General features: G+C 43.6%; 1 protein-coding gene across 6 annotated transcripts in view; it reads right to left on the reverse strand.

Moving 5' to 3' along the window:
* tmtc1 (transmembrane O-mannosyltransferase targeting cadherins 1) overlaps positions 1-21,495 on the reverse strand; it is a 128,802-nt gene that overhangs the window by 77,821 nt on the left and 29,486 nt on the right. For 5 of the 6 annotated variants that reach the window (XR_010167797.1, XR_010167796.1, XR_010167795.1 and 2 more), the window contains exons 3-8: positions 12,036-12,109; positions 10,585-10,761; positions 7,741-7,822; positions 6,030-6,133; positions 5,086-5,275; positions 1,179-1,300 (exon numbers count right to left, since the gene is read on the reverse strand). Coding sequence is in view for 3 of the 6 variants with exons in the window: in XM_063905481.1 (XP_063761551.1) it covers positions 1,179-1,300; positions 5,086-5,275; positions 6,030-6,133; positions 7,741-7,822; positions 10,585-10,761; positions 12,036-12,109 (749 nt within the window). In the remaining 3 variants the exon portion in view is untranslated. The remainder of the gene's footprint in view (positions 1-1,178; positions 1,301-5,085; positions 5,276-6,029; positions 6,134-7,740; positions 7,823-10,584; positions 10,762-12,035; positions 12,110-21,495) is intronic. The other variant, XM_063905482.1, reaches the window with a different exon arrangement.

Below are 21,495 nucleotides of genomic sequence, written 5' to 3' on the forward strand. Positions count from 1 at the left end.
AATAAACCCAGACATGAGATACATTAACAGAGTGCATCGATGCACAAGCTGTCATCCAAACAACAGGTGTTGTAACATAATAATAATTGATTTAATGTTGTAATCCTTGACAGGATATGCTTTTATTTTGAAGTGCTAGTTGCTGTGTTTCCGGTTAAAAACAAATAAAAAAGAATACGAGATGTTGAGTGCATGTTTTCAAACTTTACCACCATTATCTTTGTGAACTGCTGTATTACAAGTAAATGTTCAGTTTGGACTAAACCCGCTTTGATCTTTATTTCACTACACAACAACAGGAGGGTTGGATAGTGCCACGCAGCAAAGGCTGATAACTCATGTAGCACGGTTGGATGAAATGCTCAGTGGGTTGATTCTGTTCAGGTCATATGCTGTGCTACTCAGTTTTCAGTTGTAATGTGTTTTATATGTTGTATATTGTTGTTGATTATATTGGATACTGTGTCTGTAAATACTATTTTCCAATAACAAAAGAAGGGAATTTGACAATACATATCTGATAAGGACGTTTTCTTAAAATGAGTTTTTTCTCATATTGGGAGCAAGAGATTTCCACTTCAATAGCACTTACATTACCAAACCTTCAAGTTTTATTCCTAACAATATTCTGAAGGTTTTTTACTGAAGGGTTTGTTCATATATCATTCATAGCCTGAATTATATAACATTTTATGTAAAAACATGGTGAAAATTGATATTTTACAGCTGTTGAGAGTATTTTCTGATTTAACGAGTGATAAAAAGAGATATCCAAAATCCCTTCTGTAAATACTTTAGACTGTAATAGGAGTAGAAAATGAAACGAGAATTTTGAACCTGACTTTATCAAAAGTTCAGAATTGTGTTCCTGAAATGTATTCAAATATGCGCATACTTAATTAGACAATGGCTCATTTGCATATTAAACATGCTATTTCAGAAAACTTGTAATATAAAAAAAATTGTCTTAATGTACGTAATTAACTGGAGAAATGTCATGCTGATATCTTTAAGTTAAAAAAATGACCCTATTCACCTGTAGTGTCTCGCCTTGGATTGATAAACAAAGAAACATGTTTGGAAGAAATGAGGATGACTTACTCCTCATAGAAGAATGGGAGTACAAATCGGACACCATAGATATATGACGGCATGTAGATGAACACACACAGACTCACCTTGGCATGTAGAGAACCCTCTCTGCTACGACAAATCCAACCCTGAAGAAAAGGTTACTGGCGGGAATGAAGGGAAACATCAGGAATAACATTCCAACCAACACCTCCCTGCTCCCCGGGCCCTGCACAGACAAACACACACTGTTTCGATAAACTCAGTCAATTCTCTGTGTAGCCGCTGTCATCAGCACGTTCTTCAACTGTGACTACTGTCGATTAAATGATCTAATTTAGAGTGAATGTTTTTCTGGGAAGCCCATATCTGACACAATTTATTTTTGATGAAGCGCATAGCCTCTGCCCTTCTCCCTCTATGGCTGTACTATCAGTATTAAGAGCTAGATATATGTGAAGCTGCACCACTCAGAGGCTTGTTCCGCTGAGGACAGCTTTGACACCTACCTGATGAGAGGCAAACCGAACAAAAAACAACAGAACAAAATAGCTTTGTCAGTCCAGAACATGGTTGTATCACAATAGCACATCTGGTATTGTGAAGTCACTACGTTTCTTCCCTCCATTCATTTCAAGTGGCCAGCGTACATGACGCATGATGTTCAAGTTCCTTTCACTGTGAACAAACAATATGGCAGCTCTCCTTTTATCCATGGTGATCAATTCGATATTTCAGGATAGATTTGTCATTAAAATGCATTCTGGTGACACGTTTAGTCCATCCATCCATCCATCTTCTCCCGCTTTTCCGTCAGGGTCGCGGAGGTAACAGCTCCAGCAGAGAGCCCCAAACTTCTCTTTCCCTGGCCACATCAACCAGCTCTGACTGGGGGATTCCAAGGCGCTCCCAGGCCAGCGAAGAGATATAATCCCTCCACCTGGTCCGAGGTCTACCCCTCGGTCTCTTCCCAGCTGGACGTGCCTGGAACACCTCCCTAGGGAGGCGCCCAGGTGGCATCCTCACTAGGTGCCCGAACCACCTCAACTGGCTCCTTTCAACGCGAAGGAGCAGTGGTTCTACTCCGAGTCCCTCCCGGATGACTGAACTTCTCACCTTATCCCTAAGGGAGATGCCAGCCACTCCGCTTGTATCCGCGATCTCGTTCTTTCGGTCATGACCCATCCTTCATGACCATAGGTGAGGGTAGGAATGAAAATGGCCTGGTAGACAGAGAGCTTTGCCTTCTGGCTCAGCTCTCTTTTCGTCACAATGGTGCGGAAAAGCGACTCCAGTACCGCTCCCGCTGCTCCGATTCTCTGGCCCATCTCACGCTACATTGTTCCCTCACTTGAGAACAAGACTCCGAGATACTTGAACTCCTTCACTTGGGGTAAGGCTTCATTCCCTACCTGGAGTGGACAGTCCATTGGTTTCCTGATGAGAACCATGGCCTCAGATTTGGAGGTGCTGATCCTCATCCCAGCCGCTTCACACTCGGCCGCGAACAGATCCAGTGAGTGCTGAAGGTCACAGACCGATGAAGCCATTAGGACCACATCATCTGCAAAAAGCAGTGGTGCAATCCTTAGCCCACCGAACTGCAGACCCCCTCCCCCACGACTAGGACTCGGAATCCTGTCCATGTATATCACAAACAGGATTGGTGACAAAGCGCAGCCCTGGCGGAGGCCAACCCTCACCGGAAATCGGTCCGACGTGCTACCGAGGACCCGGACACAGCTCTTGCTTTGGGAGTACAAAGATTGGATGGCCCTGAGTACAGACCCCCTCACACTATACTCCCGCAGCACCTTCCCGGTGTCTCCCTGGGAACCCGGTCATACGCCTTCTCCATATCCACAAAGCACATGTAGACCGGATGAGCGTACTCCCTGGCCCCCTCCAGGATCCTTGCGAGAGTGAAAAGCTGGTCCATCTTTCCACGACCAGGACGAAAACCGCATTGTTCCTCCTCAATCTGAGGTCCGACAATCGGCCGGACCGTCCTTTCCAGCACCTTAGAGTAAACTTTCCCGGGAAGGCTGAGTAATGTGATGCCTCTGTAATTGGCACACACCCTCTGATCCCCCTTTTTAAAAAGGGGAACCACCACCCCGGTCTGCCACTCCTTTGGTACTGTTTCCGACTTCCACGCAATGTTGATGAGACGTGTCAACCATGACAGTCCCTCAACACCCAGAGGCTTCAGCATTTCTGGGCGGATCTCATCCACCCCGGGGGCTTTGCCACTGTGGAGCTGTTTGACTACTTCAGTGACTTCCCCCCGTGATATTTGAGTTGATCCCCCTTCATACTCCAGCTCCGCCTCTAACATAGAGGGCGGAGTTGTCAAATTCAGGAGTTCCTCAAAGTGTTCCTTCCACCGCCCTAACACACTATCAGTTGAGGTCAACAGCGTCCCATCCTTACTGTACACAGCTTGGATGGTTCCCTGCTTCCCCCTCCTGAGGTGTCCGACGGTTTTCCAGAACAACTTTGGTGCCGACCGAAAGTCCTTCTCCATAAACTTCTCCGAACTTCTCCCACACCCGCTGCTTTGCCTCGGCCACGGCTGAGGCTGCAGCCCTTCGGGCGCGTCGATACCTTGCAACTGCGTCAGGAGTACCCAGGGATAACATACCCCGAAAGGCCTCCTTTTTCAGTCGGACGGCTCTGAAACATCTAATTTTAGTGACTAGATATGTGTGTTTGTGTGATGGGAGAGTCTGCACAGCCCAGTGCAACATAACCAGTTCATTGATGATGATTAATAGCTGCTCACATTATGTGCTACCGAATGGAACACTTCATTATGTTTAACAGCAAAAAATGAATGAACACCGAGCCTGTGGTCCTACACATTATCATTAGACATTGGATCTAAGAATAACATATAAATTGAACAATTATGTACTTTTTTTGCTTGAGGTACCACTGCAACTAAAATAATAGGATTTTCCTATTTTAATCTGCATATGTCCAATAAGCTTATTTCTTATGCATAAATTTGGTGTGACTATATTGCTATAGGAGAGGTCAGGATGAAATTATCACCACTGTCATCAACCAAGTTGTTGGTTATATTAAAATATCCTCTGCATGCTACTGCAGTGAATCCCCAGCCACTGGTATGGAGTCTTTCCGCTTCCTGGGCACCATCATCAGCCAGGACCTGAAGTAGGAGCAGAACATCAGCTCCCTCACCAAAAACGCCCAGCAGAGGATATTCTTCCTGAGGCAGCGGAAGAAATTCCACCTGCCAAAGATGATAATGGAGAACTTCTACTCCTCCATGATGGAATCCATCCCCACCTCCTCCTTCATCATGGAGTCCATCCCCACCTCCACCATCATGGAGTCCATCCTCACCTCCTCCATCATGGAGTCCATCCTCACCTCCTCCTTCATGGAGTCCATCCTCACCTCCACCATCATGGAGTCCATCCTGATCTCCTCATCCATCATGGAGTCTATCCTCACTTCCTCCATCTCCATATGGTACGCTGCAGCTACAGCCAAGGACAAGGGCCGGCTGCAATGTATCATCCGCTCTGCAGAGAGAGTGATCAGCTGCAGTCTTCCATCCCTCCACCAACTGCATGCCTCCAGGACCCTGTGGTGTTGACCCCGCTCCCCTCTGGCAGGAAGCTGCACTCCATCAGGACCAAACCTCTCCCCACCTGAACAGTTTCTTCCCCTCTACTACCAGCCTCATCATAAAGGCCCGGGACCCCCACTGACAGTGACCCTTTATCCCCCCCACAAACATGATGCATTACATTAATACACCTAATGATTGTGTGTGAACATGGTACTTTTGTCCTTTGTATCTGCCGTGATGACCACAGGGTTTTCTATGTAATCCTGTTTACTCTCGACTCTTTCCAGCTTGTATAACTCTTCTTGCTCTCTGAAGGATGTAGTACCATGTTACAGACAGTCAGCAGGAGGCAGCAGAGTGCAGAGTAAATGTAGATACCTTCCAGCTTGCTGCCACTTCATCCAACTGACCTGCAGTGAGAAGACGCAGCTGAGGCAGAGGGCGACTATCACCGCGGCCAGCAGCACAGTGGACACATTGCGGATGTCCCCCAGCGACTCCACCAGGGGGATACTGCCTACCTGCCAATCATAACACAGCACGACGGGGGCCAGCAGCAGCCAGGCATTGAAAGACAGCAGGTACGAATAGGTCAACATCCTGAAGAGCGCAAGGGGAGTGGTGGATGCGTTTGAGGCAGATAGAGACAAAGGAGAAAAACAAAGAAAATACAAATGAATCATACAGAAATCTAATTAGGATATGAATCAATCATTATAACCATCTTGTTTAAATACAACAATAAAGTTTGCTTTGGTTCGAACAGCAGGAGGCTTTTTTTCTAACCTGTGCTAGTCTCAGTCAGTTCCTCTACCTAGATTTCTCTCACTGGGTTCACAATCTACCTGGCTGTCTGGATTATTGATCTGTCCCCTAAATGGCAGCTCGCTGCCTTAGTTTAATCAGCCATGCAGTGTGGGACACAGTGGCACTGAGGTGTAGGAGGAACAATGAGTGAATGCAAAAACAGAAGTGGATGTATTTTGTCTTGGGATAATCTCTCCTGGTGTAGACAAGGGCCTAGTTGCCTTTCAACCAGTTAGAATCATCTTTGCAAGGGGGGATCATTTTGATATTGATATATGTGCATCCCCCATGATTGCATTCCCTGATTTTGTGTTTTAAAAACCTAACTGCAGGTAAGGCAGTATGTGAGCCTTGGACTTAAGAGTTCAAAGTCTTGGTGGAGAAATGGTCTCAGGTCAATAGCAGAATGTACCCTGTGTGTGTGTGTGTGTGTGTGTGTGTGTGTGTGTGTGTGTGTGTGTGTGTGTGTGTGTGTGTGTGTGTGTGTGTGTGTGTGTGTGTGTGTGTGTGTGTGTGTGTGTGTGTGTGTGTGTGTGTGTATACTGACCTGGTAAGCAGGTGTGGGGAGAAGGAGGCAGGGTTGTCCTGTTCAGAGAACAGAGGCATGGATCCTCCCATCAGCCACAGCCTGACGGACATGATGACGAGTACCTTGAGGAAGAAGAGGTCAGAGTGCAGCATGACTACAGTTACACTGAAACACCAGCTGGATTTTTTCATATTTGTTTGACCTAAATGTCTTTGAAATGCCTTTTACATTGTTTGCTTTTTATACCTTTGGGAGTTGGTGGCAAAGTCTGTATTGACTTGGCCTGGAAACCAGAAGGTCTTAATGTATCAACACCATATCCCAACGTGCACTGCAACTAAAACATCCAATCTCCGAGCTTCAACGATAGCTGAGGATTATGGGTAATATAATTTTTTCGGCTATCCAAAACTCAGAAACAGTAAATGTGTGTCAGAATCGAAAGGGAAAAACACAAAAGTATTGTACACAATTTGAACCAATTAATGTTGTGTAATTAAGGTTTCAAGGTTTCAAGGTTTTTTATTTGTCATATGCACAGCAGATACAGCGTATATGTTGGCAATGAAAATCTTATGTCGCGTGCTCCTCCAACAACTCAACATACATGGTGCAAAAGATAAATAAAATAGTGAAAAAGAGGGTTAGGGTTAGGGTTTTTGTTTAATTATCAAAGATAAACTGGTGAAGACTGGGCAAGATTTAGGAGTTGGGCTTACAAGCATAATAGCATCCTGCACATTTTTATATAAGGGTCTATGAACAGCTTTCAGATCTGAAAATGATGATTTTTACAGGTTCGTTATTGCATTGATCGTGTATACAAATGCACTGGGAAGAACCCTTGTTAAAAGTTTTAAGGATGCCTATATCTCAAACCAGGAAATGTATAGGGGTTTACAACAAACAAAATTGAACTCGCTGTATGTAAAACAAAGATTGGAAAGGGAAGGAAACTGAAAAGGAAGAGATTGGGAGGATTTCAGAGATACAATGGAAAACATCAATTCAACTTTATGGGGAGTTTTGTTGAAAAAACTTCATAAGGTTGTTTATTACTCCAAACCAAAAGGGACACTACACCATTCCTCTTCATGCTGTGTGGATGCCTTGAGGCAAATCAGTTTCACACAGGCAGTTCAAGGAGTTTTACAGAAGGATTTTCAGACAGACATTCCATTTAAATTTGAATCCATATATTTGGGTGCTTTACCATGAGAAAAGGTTTCCTTTAACAGGCAATGTTATCTCATCTGTCTCTCCCCCTTACACTCTAAAATCTTCAATAAATGCCCTTTGGCCCAAAAATATTTTAAACCAAAAAATGTTTAATTTAGAGATAAATATTTATTTCAAATCCTGGGTGCTGCTACCAATAAAGCCATTACAAGAATGTGGTGAAAAGAAGGAAAACCTACTGTGGATGAGCAGTTTGACATGTTTATGATATCTTTAAGATGTAAAGTATAACTTTTGCTTTGACATTGCAACAGGGAATGTTTTTGAAAAGATGGGAAAGATGGATAATGTATGTAATGTTACACCAGTAGGGCCATCATTTGTCTATCAAGGATTTTTGTGTCCACTATAGAAGAATGGGCTGCCTGGAGGTTAGGAAAATACATATACCATACCAATATCCCAGTGTGTCTCAATCTTTGAAAAAGGCCAACAGTAATTTAATTTCAAACCGACAGTAGGTTACTTTTCCGTGTAAAGAAATACTCACAAAGCCAGAGATGAGGCATGCTCGTTTGATGAAGGGACTGCAGACGGAGCGGAGGTCTCTTACTCTGGAGCCTGACAGCTGACTGCGGGACACACACAGCAGGTCAGTCACACTTTATCAGGGCAGCACACATATATATATCTATGTATATCTATATAGATATAGATATAGATATCTATATATATATATAGATATCTATATATATCTATATCTATCTATATATATATATATATCCATAAATATATATCCATACACATATATCCATACACATATATCTATTTATATATATATATATATATATATATATATATATATCCATAAATATATATATACACATGTATCCATACATATATATATATATATATATATATATATACACATGTATCCATACATATATATATATATATATATATATAGAGAGAGAGATAAAATAAGTATTTGATCCCCTACCAATTTAGTAAGTTTACCCTCTTACAAAGAAATGATAGTCTATCATTTTTATGGTAGGTTTATTTTCACAGTGAGAGACAGAATATCGAAAAGAAAATCTGAAATTTACATTAAAAACAAATTATAAATTGATTTGCGTTTAATTGGGGGAAATGCGCATTTGATCCCCTTGCAACCAACAAGAATTCTCGATACAACGGACCGGTTAAATAAGTCTTCTTGCTTTAGAGGAGACATGTCATGGCCATTTCTACTTATCATAATTCCATTGTTGAGGTCTACTAGAATAGATTTACATTGTTCAATGTTCCAAAATCACATTGAGTATTGGGTATGTTCTCATACAGCCTCTCTGCATCCACACTCTGTTTAAAACGGCTTGTTGGAATCTCCTGACACCCCCTCCCTGTGAGCCCAGTGCGCTCTGATTGGTCAGCTCGCCCACTCTGTTCTGATTGGTCAAATAGCAGAGAGGCTCTGCCACTGTCTAACAGAGCAACAGCCTTGTGGTAACAGCCGATCAGTGTTTATGTCTTGTCGGTACAGCCATATATGTTTGAACTGGAGTCCGATCCTGAAAGTGAGACAGACCAACGTGATGGACCTGAACCACCGTCCCAAACTACACTACAGCAGGCAGTTTCACAGTGGAAAGTTATTATTTTGAATCGCTCTTACATTTCAGATGTAATGTTATAACTGCGCCATCATTTAACTATATCACAATAAAAAGTTTACAATACAATATACAGTGTTGAACTGAACCTGAGCTTTACAACACATAGTAGCCTGGCAGCGGGTGTGGCTATTGTTCTATAGGTATTGGCATGCGACACTCTGATTGGTCTCCAGGTGGAGTCAGTCAGTTGTCTCCCCAGAAAATTCCTAAAAAATGGAAAAAGGGAGAATCCAACGAGGCATTCTGGGGGTGCACAGACGCGTCTGTTTTGTGAGAGTTTACTCGCTACAGGGGGTACTTTGAGGGGTTGTGACTTTGCAGACCGTTTACATGCAGAAAAACCTGCATAACACACGAGGGGACGGGTAATAACTGGAAAAGCATATGATGGCCCCTTTAAGAAAGTACTCCTGATGTCAGCTCGTTACCTGGATAAAAGACACCTGTCCACAGTCAATAAATCAGATTACAACCTCTCCACAATGTGCAGGACCAAAGAGCTGTCTAAGGACATCAGGGACAAAATGGTTGTCCTGCACAAGGCTGGAATAGGCTACAAGACCATCAGCAAGCAGCTTGGTGAGATGGAGAAAACTGCTAGTGCCATTATTAGAAAATGGAAGAAGCACAAAATGACCACCAATCTCCCTCGGTCTGGGGCTACACGCAAGATCTCACCTTGTGGGGTATTAGGGATCATGAGAAAGGTGAGGGTCAGCCAAGAACTACAGGAGGGACTTGTTAATGATCTGAAGGCTGCTGGGACCACAGTCACCAAGAAAACTATTGGTAACACACTGCGCTGTAATGGATTAAAATCCTGCAGCGCCCGCAAGGGTCCCCTGCTCAAGAAGGCACATGTACAGGCTGAATGAAGTCTGCCAATGAACCTCAGAATGATTCAGAGAAGGCTTACGAGAAGGTGATCTGGTCAGATGAGACCAAAAGCAAGATCTTTGGCATCAACTCAACATGTCGTGTTTGGAGGAAGAGAAATGCTGACTATGACCCCAAGCACACCATCCCCAGCGTCAAGCATGGAGGTGGAAACATTATGCTTTGGTGGGGGGTTCCCTGCTAAGGGGACAGGACGACTTCACTGCATCGAGGGGATGATGGAAGGGGCCATGTACCGTAAAATATTAGCCGATAACCCCCTCCATCACCCATTAAGTTGATGGAGGGGCCTAGCCAGTCTCTGCACCTCCATCCTATACAAAATCTTCGGAGGGAGCTGAAGCTTTGAGTTGCCAAGCATCAGACTCGAAACATGAAGGATTTAGAGAGGATCTGCAGAGAGGAGTGGACCAAAATCCCTCATGAGATGTGAGCAAACCTGGTGACCAACTACAAGAAAAATCTGACCTCTGTGCTGTCCAATAAGGCTTTCTCCACCAAGAATCAAATACTTATTTCCCCCAATTAAATGCAAATTAATTCATATCTTTTTTTTATCTACATTTCTCGATTTTGTTTTTTGATATTCTGTCTCTAACTGTGAAAATAAACCTACCATTAAAATGACAGAATGTTCATGTCTTTATAAGAGGGTAAACTAACTAAATTGGCAGGGAATCAAATACTTATTTCCTCCACTGTAAATTAATGTGCATTTAATTGGGGGAAATAAGTATTTGATCCCATTATATATATATTATATTTAAATACACACATCATTTTTAGAAAAGCAGAAAGCAATGAGCCTGTGTGCTTACTGGATGAAAGGTCTGCGGCACAGTACCAGGGCGTCGTAGAGCACGCACACGGCGAACACCGTGATGCCTGTCTCCTTCACTAGCATGGCACAGGTGCCCAGCAACAAACTGGCCAGCAGAAACCATCCTGACATCGTGGGTGGCAGTGTGCCCTCACACATACACACACCCACACTCCTATAAGGGAGAGAAAGACTCATCGTTTAAAATGAGAGACAAATGTCCACTAGTTTGTTAACAACAACCGGCCGAAAGAACCTGATATTTAAACTTTTTTCTGTGAGGAAGACTTTCACAAAGTTAAATAAATATTAGAAGCTTATGTGTTAAAAAGGCAATCGAGAATATTATAAGTGAGTTCTGCTGATTGCAGCAATTTAATCCATAAAATATATAAAGATTGTATATGTCTTCATTGAGCCATTGTTACATAACTTCTAAATATTAACCAAAGGATCTAAGGGTGGAGGTACAGAATGTGTGTCAATATGAGCAGGTGGCCAAGAAAGGGATTTAGACAGCTGTTTTCTCCTTTCAAAATGGATGAGCCTTCTAAAATTAAGAATATTAAAACACAACATTAATAATAACACAAAAAGGCACTATGATGGAAGACACAGAAACACTGAAAGTTTGTTACCAGACCAAAAGTTTATCCCAATCATCTTAACAACTTTACTGGATGTAAAGCAACTGCTTGGGATAGTCAGTTAAACTCATCTGAAATGTCGCTAAAACAGGAAAATGGTGTAAAGTGTGGGTTAGTAAACCACGATACATGTTTGTAACAGACAGATGTGGTTGTAGTTTTACTGTTCAACTGCATTAGCTCTCAAATGTATTTCGGCCTAACTGTCATTTCTTAGAGATGACCCTGTGCTCCCGGATCTCAGTCACTTCATTGTTGAGAACAAAGTTCATTCATACCATAATGACCATATCACCATAATGATAATTTCATACAGAGTACACATGACGCACTGTCAGTTTGGAATAATACAATTCGGTATCAGCCAATGAGTGCAACGTTTTCTCCCGATCACATGGTCTGAACATGTTTTGGGATAGATGAACAGGTGCTATGTTGAATGTCATGGATTGAAACTATACAACTATTTAAAACAACAGTAGCTTAATTTACCAAACAATTAGCAAACAATTGAAGTAGTCACAAGTTATTCCACAAACACCACGTAAGGGGGGATACATGTTTAAAACTAGCTAATTATAATTATAATAATTATATATTACCATCCTCTGTGCTCCTGAAGACGTTTAATCACGTACTGTGTGTATGTATGTGTGTGTGTGTGTGTGTGTGTGTGTGTGTGTGTGTGTGTGTGTGTGTGTGTGTGTGTGTGTGTGTGTGTGTGTGTGTGTGTGTGTGTGTGTGTGTGTGTGTGTGTGTGTGCACTTGAGTGTGTGTTCTGAGGCTGCTTAAGTTATCTTACCTGATGTAGGAGAGGAATGTCAGCAAGAAAAGGAGACATGCTAAGACATCAGCCCTGCCCACGATACCAGACACCTGCAACACACACACACACACACACAGTGAGGCGTGAGGGCAGAACAGATTTTAACCAGGAATTTGTTTTATCCCCTTATGCTGTCAATGTTTTTGTACAAAACCAGAGTGATTGATATTTTAACTCAAATTATAAATGATTTTACAATTGTATCGGCAGAAAAAGTGAACTGGAAAAAAGTAAGGCCATTTTCGGTGAGTGGCTTTGCGGGCTCCCAGTTCTTCCTGAGGACCTGGCCTGGAAAAGAGAGGGCCTAAATTTAAGGGAAAGGAGCCAAGTGGAAAGTCAAAGTCCACTTTATTGTTAAAATTTCCAGGTGTTATACAGAAAATTTAAAAAAACGTTTCTTGCAGTCCCACAGTGTGAATATAAACATGAACATATAACATAAAAAGATGAGATAAGGGCCTAGAAAAAAAAGGGGGCGTAAGGGCCTAGATAAAGGGTTATACAAAAAACTAAGTAATACATATGTTAGACACAATCAACACAGTTTGACAGTAGTGCACGTAGGTCTTTAGTGCACATAATTCTTAGTGCAAAGTACATTTTCAGTAGCAGTGGAGAATAGAAAGTGACAGTGAGGTGCTGGATGACGGAAGGGTGTGTGAGGTAGGGGGATAATGTCCTGGTACATTTCCATTGAGGCAGTGAGGAAAGGTGGGTGGGGGGGAGGGTAGAGAGGTCAGGGGAGAGATGGGAGAGGAGGTAGAGAGGTCAGGGGAAGAACAGGAGAGAGGGCAGAGGGAGATGAGAGAGGGGGAGAGGGAGGGAGGGACGGAGAGAGGGGGAGGGAGAGGAGAGAGGGAGGGAGGGAGGAGAGAGAGACCGGGAGGGAGAGAGTGTAGAGAGGGAGGAACGGAGGATAGAGAGAGAGAGAGAGGGAGGAGGGGAGGGAGAGAGAGAGGGAGGGAGGGAGAGAGTGAGGGAGGGAGGGAGGGAGGGAGGGAAGGAGAGAGTTCAGCTTCCTGACCACCTGGTGGAAGAAGCTGTTCCTCAGCCTGGTGGAGCTCGAGCGGAGGCTGCGGAACCTTCTTCCTGAAGGCAGGAGGCTGAAGAGGCTGTTGGAGGGGTGGGTGGGTGGGTGGGGTCACCCGCAATACCGAGTGCTTTGCGGGTGAGGCGGGTGCTGTAGATGTCCTGTAGTGTAGGGATTGAGACCCCGATGATCCTCTGGGCAGAGTTCACGATGCGCTGCAGGATCTTGCGGTTGGAGGCGGTGCTGCTTCCAAACCACAGCGTGATGCAACTGCTGAGGATGCTCTCAGAATGAGAGCATGATGGGGTCGGGGGGCTCCTTCTCGCTTGAGCTTCCTGATGAAGTACAGGCGTTGCTGGGCCTTCTTTGCCAATGCAGTGGTGTTGTTGTTCCAGGTGAGTTCGTATGTGATGGTCTGACCCAGGAATTTGATGCCGCTCACCTGCTCCACAGCAGCACCATTGATGGTCAGAGGGAGAGGGGGTTGGGAGTGGGTTCTCCAGAAGTCAACAACAATCTCCTTTGTTTTCCCCACATTGAGGAAGAGATTGTTATTTTGGCACCAACGGGCCAGCTGGTTCACTTCCTTCCTGTAGTTAGTCTCATCGTTGTGGCTGATGAGACCCACCACGGTGGTGTCGTCAGCGAACTTCACGATGTGGTTGGAGCTGTAGTTGGGTTTGCAGTCATGGTTCAGCAGGGTGAAGAGAAGGGTGCTGAGCACACATCCTTGGGGGGCCCCGTACTCAGTGTTAGTGTGTTCGATGTGTTGTTGTTGACCCGGACAGCTTGTGGTTTGTCTGTGAAAAAGTCCAGCAATCAGTTGCAGAGAGAGGGGCTGAGGCCCAGGTCTGTAAGCAGGGTTTCCCACAGCGCTTTCCTGTTAAGGCGGCCGCCTTAACAACACGGGGTTGCCGCCTTGACTAACGTCACGTCTCCAGAAAAAAAAAAAAAAATTATATAGATATAGGCCTATAGCGATATTCGCCGTTTTACTCTTTCATGTTTTCTACCTTTCATTCCAAACCGTGACTGACAGTCTATCTTCTCTGCAGAACGCATTTTAAAATAAAAAACAAAAAACAAATAAAAGAAACGTTTTAAAATGTGGGGCTATGCCTCCAAATATGCCTCTGAATCGCGTGATGCGTCCGAACAGCGGCATCTAGTGGTATATGTCATTGTGCTATCATCGTTCGACCAACATCCTTCAAAACCAGCATTTTTCGGAAAGACTACTATTTGGATAGCTGACAACCTGTCGAATCTACTATTTGGATGGCTGACAACCTGTCGTATCAAGGTAAGATTATTATTGAATTCTATACTAGTCTAATAATAGTCTGTCAACTGTTCACTAGTAGGCTACCTGGATAAGCGTAATGTTTTCTTATCAAGGCTAATTGTGTTTAACGTTTACACGTGGCTATATTATTATAGCCTAGCCTGCCTTTGACATTTGCACGTAATTTTCTCTCGCAATGTTCACAGCCAAATGGATCGAAAAACTCAGCCCAAAATCGCCGGCTTCTTCATGCGACGTAGCCAGCCGACTTCCGGCCCCCCCCCCCCGGAGATGAGTACGCCCCCCCCCCCCCTCACCACCTTGACTAACACATTTTCTGGGGGAAACCCTGGTAAGCTTACGCACAAGCTGCTGGGGGAGGATGGTGTTGAATGCTGAGCTGAAGTCTATGAATAGCATTCTGACGTAGGAGTTCTTAGTGTCCAGGTGTGTGAGGGCTGGGTGTAGAGCGGAGGTGATTGCATCCTCTGTGGACTGTTTAGCTCAGTAGGCAAACTGAAACGGGTCCAGGGAGGGAGAATGGGTGGATTTGATCTGCTTCATGGCCAGCCTTTCGAAGCACTTCATGATGGTAGAAGTCAGTGTGAGGGGGCGGTAGTCGCTGAAGCAGGATGGAGATTACTTTTTCCGCACAGGAATGATGGTGGTTTCCTTGAAGCACGTGGGAACAACAGCCTGGCTCAGGGAGGTGTTAAAGATGTCTGTGGGGGAACCGCTAGGGGCGTTGGGCCGCTGCTTGACCGTGCTCACCGCGTACCCGCTTCCCGACCAAAGGACGGAGAACGTCCACCCTCCTTCATATGCAAAGTTCATCTTTTTCAGGTGAAGGAGGCAAAACTGAAACTTTCACGACAGAAAGTGAAACTAGCGCACGGTGGCAGCCAGATTTTTATCTTCCCCGACTAAAATGCAGGGCAGAATATAACGAGGTGAAAGCTGTGCTTCGCAAAGCAGACGTGAGATATGGGCTCGGCACTTGGGGTCGCTTTCGGCGGTGAGACGAGGATTTTCGGCTCTCCTCAGTCAGTGATGACATTATACACTACGGAGGTAAAGCCTGCCAACGAGGACATGTGAACATTTGTGCAGTCTGGCGGGATGTCTGCTAAATCAAGCAGTGTTTCACCACAAACTAAAATTCAGCTTGGGAATGCTTAAGATGGAAGGAGCCGTCGGTGATGTAAGTCAGCTTTTCACTCTTTAGTCGCGCTTTTCTTGTTTAACTGACTACAGCAACGGCTCTCCTAATGTGAATTCGCTCTCTGCATTACTGTCTGTGTAATGCCCTCGCAGCGCGTTTCTATGCAAAGCTAGACAGGTAGCTAAAAACTTGAATCCTCCAATAATCATCACAAGGCTTTGTCTTTTCTCAAAGTTTACTGTAAGATTCTCATTGTGAAACTACAAAAACAATACAGAACTAAAGCATACATTAGTACATATATTACTGATATACAAACATTACTTCAATTAGTCTGTCTCATACACACACACTCATACATACACACAATGCCGGGGTGGCAATGGTATTATCCGGGACCTTTCCCGGCCCAAACCATCGACCTGGCCTGATTGGCCCATGGGGAAAATAGTTGTAACTAATTTTTGTCACTTATCTTATTCTTGCATTAATATCAATTCAACTGTAGTCTGCATAAATTCACCATTGCAGCGCAGCCGCCTGCTGCATCACAGCAGATTAAATAGGTTCTACCATGTAAGGGAATTCTCTCCTCCCAAATGTTTCAGATGGTTTGGCCCACGGCTCGTCTTTTAAATAACAACGGCGTGAAACAGAGCGCGTCAGTGATGGAGGGTAGAAAGAGGCCAGGTGGAACGGAGAGGGCTAAGCTTAAAAAAAGACAGGAGGTGGCAGCCAAATGTGCCAAATTGACAGATATGTTCTCAAGACAAGCTGGTAGGTTACTGAGAGATATGGATAATAGGCCTGGTTGTGAATTTGATCAAATAGGCTATAACGTGGCGAACGTTTGCAATGTCAACTCAACTGTCATCTGACTGCTTTTGTTGTTAAATATGTAAAATCTCACAATTTATATGATTTAGAAGTGTATTCCTATATTCAAAGAAGAACCGAACACTTTCTTTACATTCCAGTTCTGATGAACAATTGCTTAACGCTTTATCACACTGTATCTCCTCATCAACTGTAGCCTGCATTCCCACAGGCGCGCACATGTGGTTACTAACGCAATATTAAATAGGGACGATCACATTTGTTGTTTGATATTTGTTATTAAATGCATCTCAAACATGCAATTAAAATAAATATAATTATTTAGAAGTGCTGTATGCAAATATTGTACATGGTTCGCGTGTGCAGGAACAGGGGCAGTGCGAGCACGTTGGGGTGTTTAGTTGCCTTTTTTAATTACTGGAGAGTCTGCACGCGCGTTCTATCCGCGGGAATCAGCATCATGTTTCATGTTCAAGCCTTCCCCTCCCATTTATTATAATGTGAGCTGAGCCCGCTCAGACCCGTGCAGGGAATAGACTGCTCTATTTTCAAGTTGCAATGAGCACTTATCCGGACACCGCGCGGGCACGACGCTTTGATGTGAAAGGAAGAATCTGTTTTCTTGTCGATTTCTATCCATTTCGGACTGAGCACGAATGCAGATGCAGAGATGTTCACGTCCCGTGCTTGCTGTGTGTAAACGAACCGAACACTTGCTTTACATTCCATTTTTCCATTTTTTGACAAACAGTTTCAAATGTGCTGTCACGCTTATCTCCTCTGCAACTGTAACCTATTTCGTCTCGCCGTCATATCGTGCATTTCCACAGAGGCGCGCACACTGTGGTTATCAACTCACTATTAAATATATTTTTTTATTGTTATCGATTGTTTTCTAGCAACAGCTCAGCAGACCACTTCCAGTGCTACTGATGATCCCAAGGAGGGCACGACTACTGAAGGGCCAGGTAGAGGAAGATACTGTAGTTAGTCAAGATAGACATTTGTGATGTAAAATATTGGCATAGAGAAGAAAACCATGGTAGGGTGGTAGACTAAATCATGCAAATCATTTAACACAACCACAATTACAGTAAATAAATAAATGAATTAATCAGTGAATAAAAGGATAAATAAAGTGTGTCATGTTTTCTAGCAACATAGACAACTCTTAATGAACATTTTCTGTAGCCTCAGAGGATCAGGTGCAGTCTGAAGGAGAATGCAGTAGGCATGGAGAGGCCAGGACCACAGAGGAAACAAGTAGCAGGATTTAAAACGAACTAATTACTTGAAATGCATCAAAATAAGCCCAAATGAAATAAGTAATCACTTCAATCAATAATTAATCAATAATTGTCTATGTGACTAATTGCTATAATATAGGAGAGTCAGATGCTGAGAGGGAGGCTCGAGGAACCTTAGAAACAGCAGGAGTGCAGCAGGGGATCTCACAGGCAGCCAATAGCATAGATGAGGAGGCATTTGATTATTTTTCTCGTCCTCAGAGACAAGACCTACAAATGTTTTTTAGTTTCCATCCTCAGCAGCCCACAACACCCCCTGTAGCCAAAGTGTTCTACAACAAACAAGGCACCAACCGCAAATGGTTGACTTTCAGTGACAAAACAGAATCACTGTACTGTTCTGTTTGTTTGGCATTTGCGCCACCTGCTAAAACAAACAATCCCTTCATTAAGGGTGGTATGAAGGCATGGAAACATATCCATCAGCGCATTGAAGAGCATGAACAAAGTAAGATACATAGGAATTGTGCAGATGCTTACTTTCTGATGGCTAAAGATGCAAATGTAAACAGCCTTTTGGCAGGCAAACAGATGTCTTTACATCATGAGAAAGTTAAACAGAAGCGCCAGGTAATGGAACGCATTGTTGATGTGCTTAAAGTCATTGGAAAATGTGGTCTTAGTTATCGAGGGGATAAGGCAGAGGCTGCTTACACCCTAGAAAACACTGCAGTCAATCATGGCAACTTTTTAGAGTTGCTACTGCTTTTGGGCCGATATGATCCCTGTCTTCAGCAACACATTAGCAGTTGCATTGAGCAAAGCAAAATTCACCATGACAGTGGGGGAAAAGGAAGAGGGTCTCTTGTGACACTTTTTTCCAAGGACATAGTCAACACAGTGGTGGATGTACTCAAAATGCTGATAAAACGCAGAATCGCTGATGAGGTCAGAGAGGCAGGCATGTTTTCGGTACAGATAGACACTACTCAGGATGTGTCATCCACAGACCAATGTTCTGTCATACTAAGGTATGTGACAGATGTGATTCATGAGCGACTGGTTGCTGTGGTGGATTGTGAGAAGTCCACAGGTCAGCATTTCACTGACCTGTTGAAACAGACTTTGGATGATCTCAGCATTGATATTGGCACATGTGTGGGCAACTCCACTGATGGTGCTGCCAATATGCAGGGCCAATATCAGGGGTTCTCAGCATTGCTCTCTGAACTGGCTCCTATACAGATTCACATGTGGTGTTATGCCCATGTGTTAAATCTTGTTCTGACAGACACAACAGGCAGTGTGGTTGAAAGCACATCACTTTTTTCCATTCTGAATGATGTGGCAGTGTTTCTGAAGGAGTCGTGGAAACACATGCAAAAGTGGGAGGAGATGAGTGAGGACAGACGTCACCGGAAATTGGCTCCAATAGGAGCTACAAGGTGGTGGGCTAAGGATCAGGCCCTTACAAAGGTGTTTGGGAGCTTTGGCGATCCAAGGGATGCTCTCTATGTTGACCTCTTGTTGACCCTGGTGGCAATTGAAGCGGATGACACTATGAAGTCAGTGGTCAGGGCCAAAGCAAAGGGGCATGTGGAAACCCTTTTGAGATATGAGGTTATACTCACAGCCCAGATTTTCCTCCGCATCTTCAGGCACACCTCCCCTCTATCCAAGTATTTACAGACACATGGGATGAATATTTTGTCAGCTCAGCGTTTGGTTGAGGGGACAGAGGAAAGCCTCAAAACATTTGCCAGGGACTTTGAGGGAGTTAAAGGAGCAGCTGATGTGTTTGTGAGTTGGGCCAACAAGAACTGGAAGAGGCAGACAGTGAACTTGTTGTGGAGAGTTCTCTCCCAGAAAAACGACTCAGAAAAAAGAAAAGAATGCCAGGAGAGCTCCAGGAAGATGACCCACCAGTCTCACCTTATACTGCATTTGAGGTCAAGGTCCATAATGTTATTCTGGACACAGTTGCTGGCAGTATCAACAGGAGGTTTGCAGCCAATGCAACACTTGCCTCAGATTTTGCTTGCCTTGACCCAAACAACTTTGCTGAGTTGAGGGAAAACGGAATCCCCAGTACAGCACTGCAAGAGTTAAGCAAGTGTGTATTGAGGTTTGATGACAGAGCGACTGTCAGCAGGTTGCATGACGAGCTGTGTAGCCTGGCATCCCAGTGGGAGAGACTGAAAAAGTCTCCTCTGGAGGATTATGTGGTCAGGACAGGAAGAGAGGTCACACAGACTGATGAGGAGGGTAGTGGAATTTCATACATGGAGCCAGAATTTGAGCTGGAGAGCAGGACATGCTCTTCTTGCAAAAACTGTGCTATCTGCGTTTACTTGATCCTCACACAATATAACCTCCTCACAGATGCTTACCATGTAATCGGGTTGGCTTATAAGTTTCTCTTGACTCTTTCAACCACCCAGGTTGCATGCGAGCGGAGCTTCTCTGCCTTAAAATGTGTGAAAACCAGGCTACGAAGCTCAATGTCGCAGGAACTCCTTGATGCATTTATGCTCATGTGTGTTGAAAAGGACATTTTGATGTCCATTGACAATGACACTGTCATTAACGAATTCGCAAAGACAAGCACTTTGCTGAGGAAACTTTTGCTGTTTTAATCTTAAATACAGTATGTGCAGTTTGATTTTTGAAATAACTTTGATTTGTGAAATAACTTTTCTTCTTTATCATTATCTTTATTTTATTTGAATTTGAATTATATATTGTTAAAGTGACGCAAAGTATTATATACCTTTGTTTAAAACAAATAAAAAGCATTGAGAGAGAATTGTTTTTTGTTTGTTTTATCTTTTCATGGACTCAAATTCCTCCTCCATATCAGAGTGGCCTGAATTTGAATTAAATTCCCGGACTGAGAAAATGGCCCACCCCGGCCCTGCATACACAGCATCTGTATGTCATGCTATTAATTAAACCCATTTAACCAAACAAAATACAATTCACCATTCTACCATCGAAGGCATATGAAAACAACAGCTTACTGTAAATGTAAGTGCACTAAGCACACCAACATTTAAATGCAATAAGCCTAAACATAGTGCATTGACAATACTGCTACTACTAGCAAGCTAAATGTAAAGGTGGCTGCTAACTGCTTGCTAAATTAAGCATGTTCTAACAAACTCTCTAAATACAGGGAAAATGTTACAGACTCACATTTTCTTCAACATATTAATGTTACACAGGTTAAACATTATGTTCTGGTACTTACAGATAAATAGTATCCTAAGCAAAAGCGTAACACGCAATGAACTCTGCAGCACCGAGAGCCAGTGTTCCAGTTTAACTGGATTGCGGTTTAGCTGGTGGCGTTTGTTTACCTTTTCCACCAGATGTTGTGGTTGCCCGGTTCGTCATTTTCACATAACTTGTGTGTCTGAAGTGTGACCAGACAACGGAGAAAACCTTGGCGAAAATACGTTAACATCACCAGTTCATGTAAAATGTGCATGTCGAGATCACCTACAGACAACAACAGAAAATATGCTGGCCAAAAAATAAAAATGAAAATAAACAATATTCATAATCCAGCAACAGGATTCGAACCCTTACATTTGGGCAATATATATCTCAACCATGAGTGTTACTCATTACGCCACCGACCGGTTCAAAAAGTGCCCTGCTTGAACCATATAGATCTTGCCAGCTCTTGTCAGCTGTTTACAAATCACCGTTTAACATGGATGAAATAAGCCCCACCCATGTTAACTGGTGATATTCACAATATGACACAGGCAGACACTGCCAACACAAGCCTCAAAAATTAATGCAAAAGCCATGTGTTACGGACAAAACACCAGCTTGGCCATCTGAAAGGATATTGCTTTGTTTTTTTT

The sequence above is a fragment of the Eleginops maclovinus genome, chromosome 17 (assembly GCF_036324505.1).
Source record: "Eleginops maclovinus isolate JMC-PN-2008 ecotype Puerto Natales chromosome 17, JC_Emac_rtc_rv5, whole genome shotgun sequence".
Taxonomy (NCBI): domain Eukaryota; kingdom Metazoa; phylum Chordata; class Actinopteri; order Perciformes; family Eleginopidae; genus Eleginops; species Eleginops maclovinus.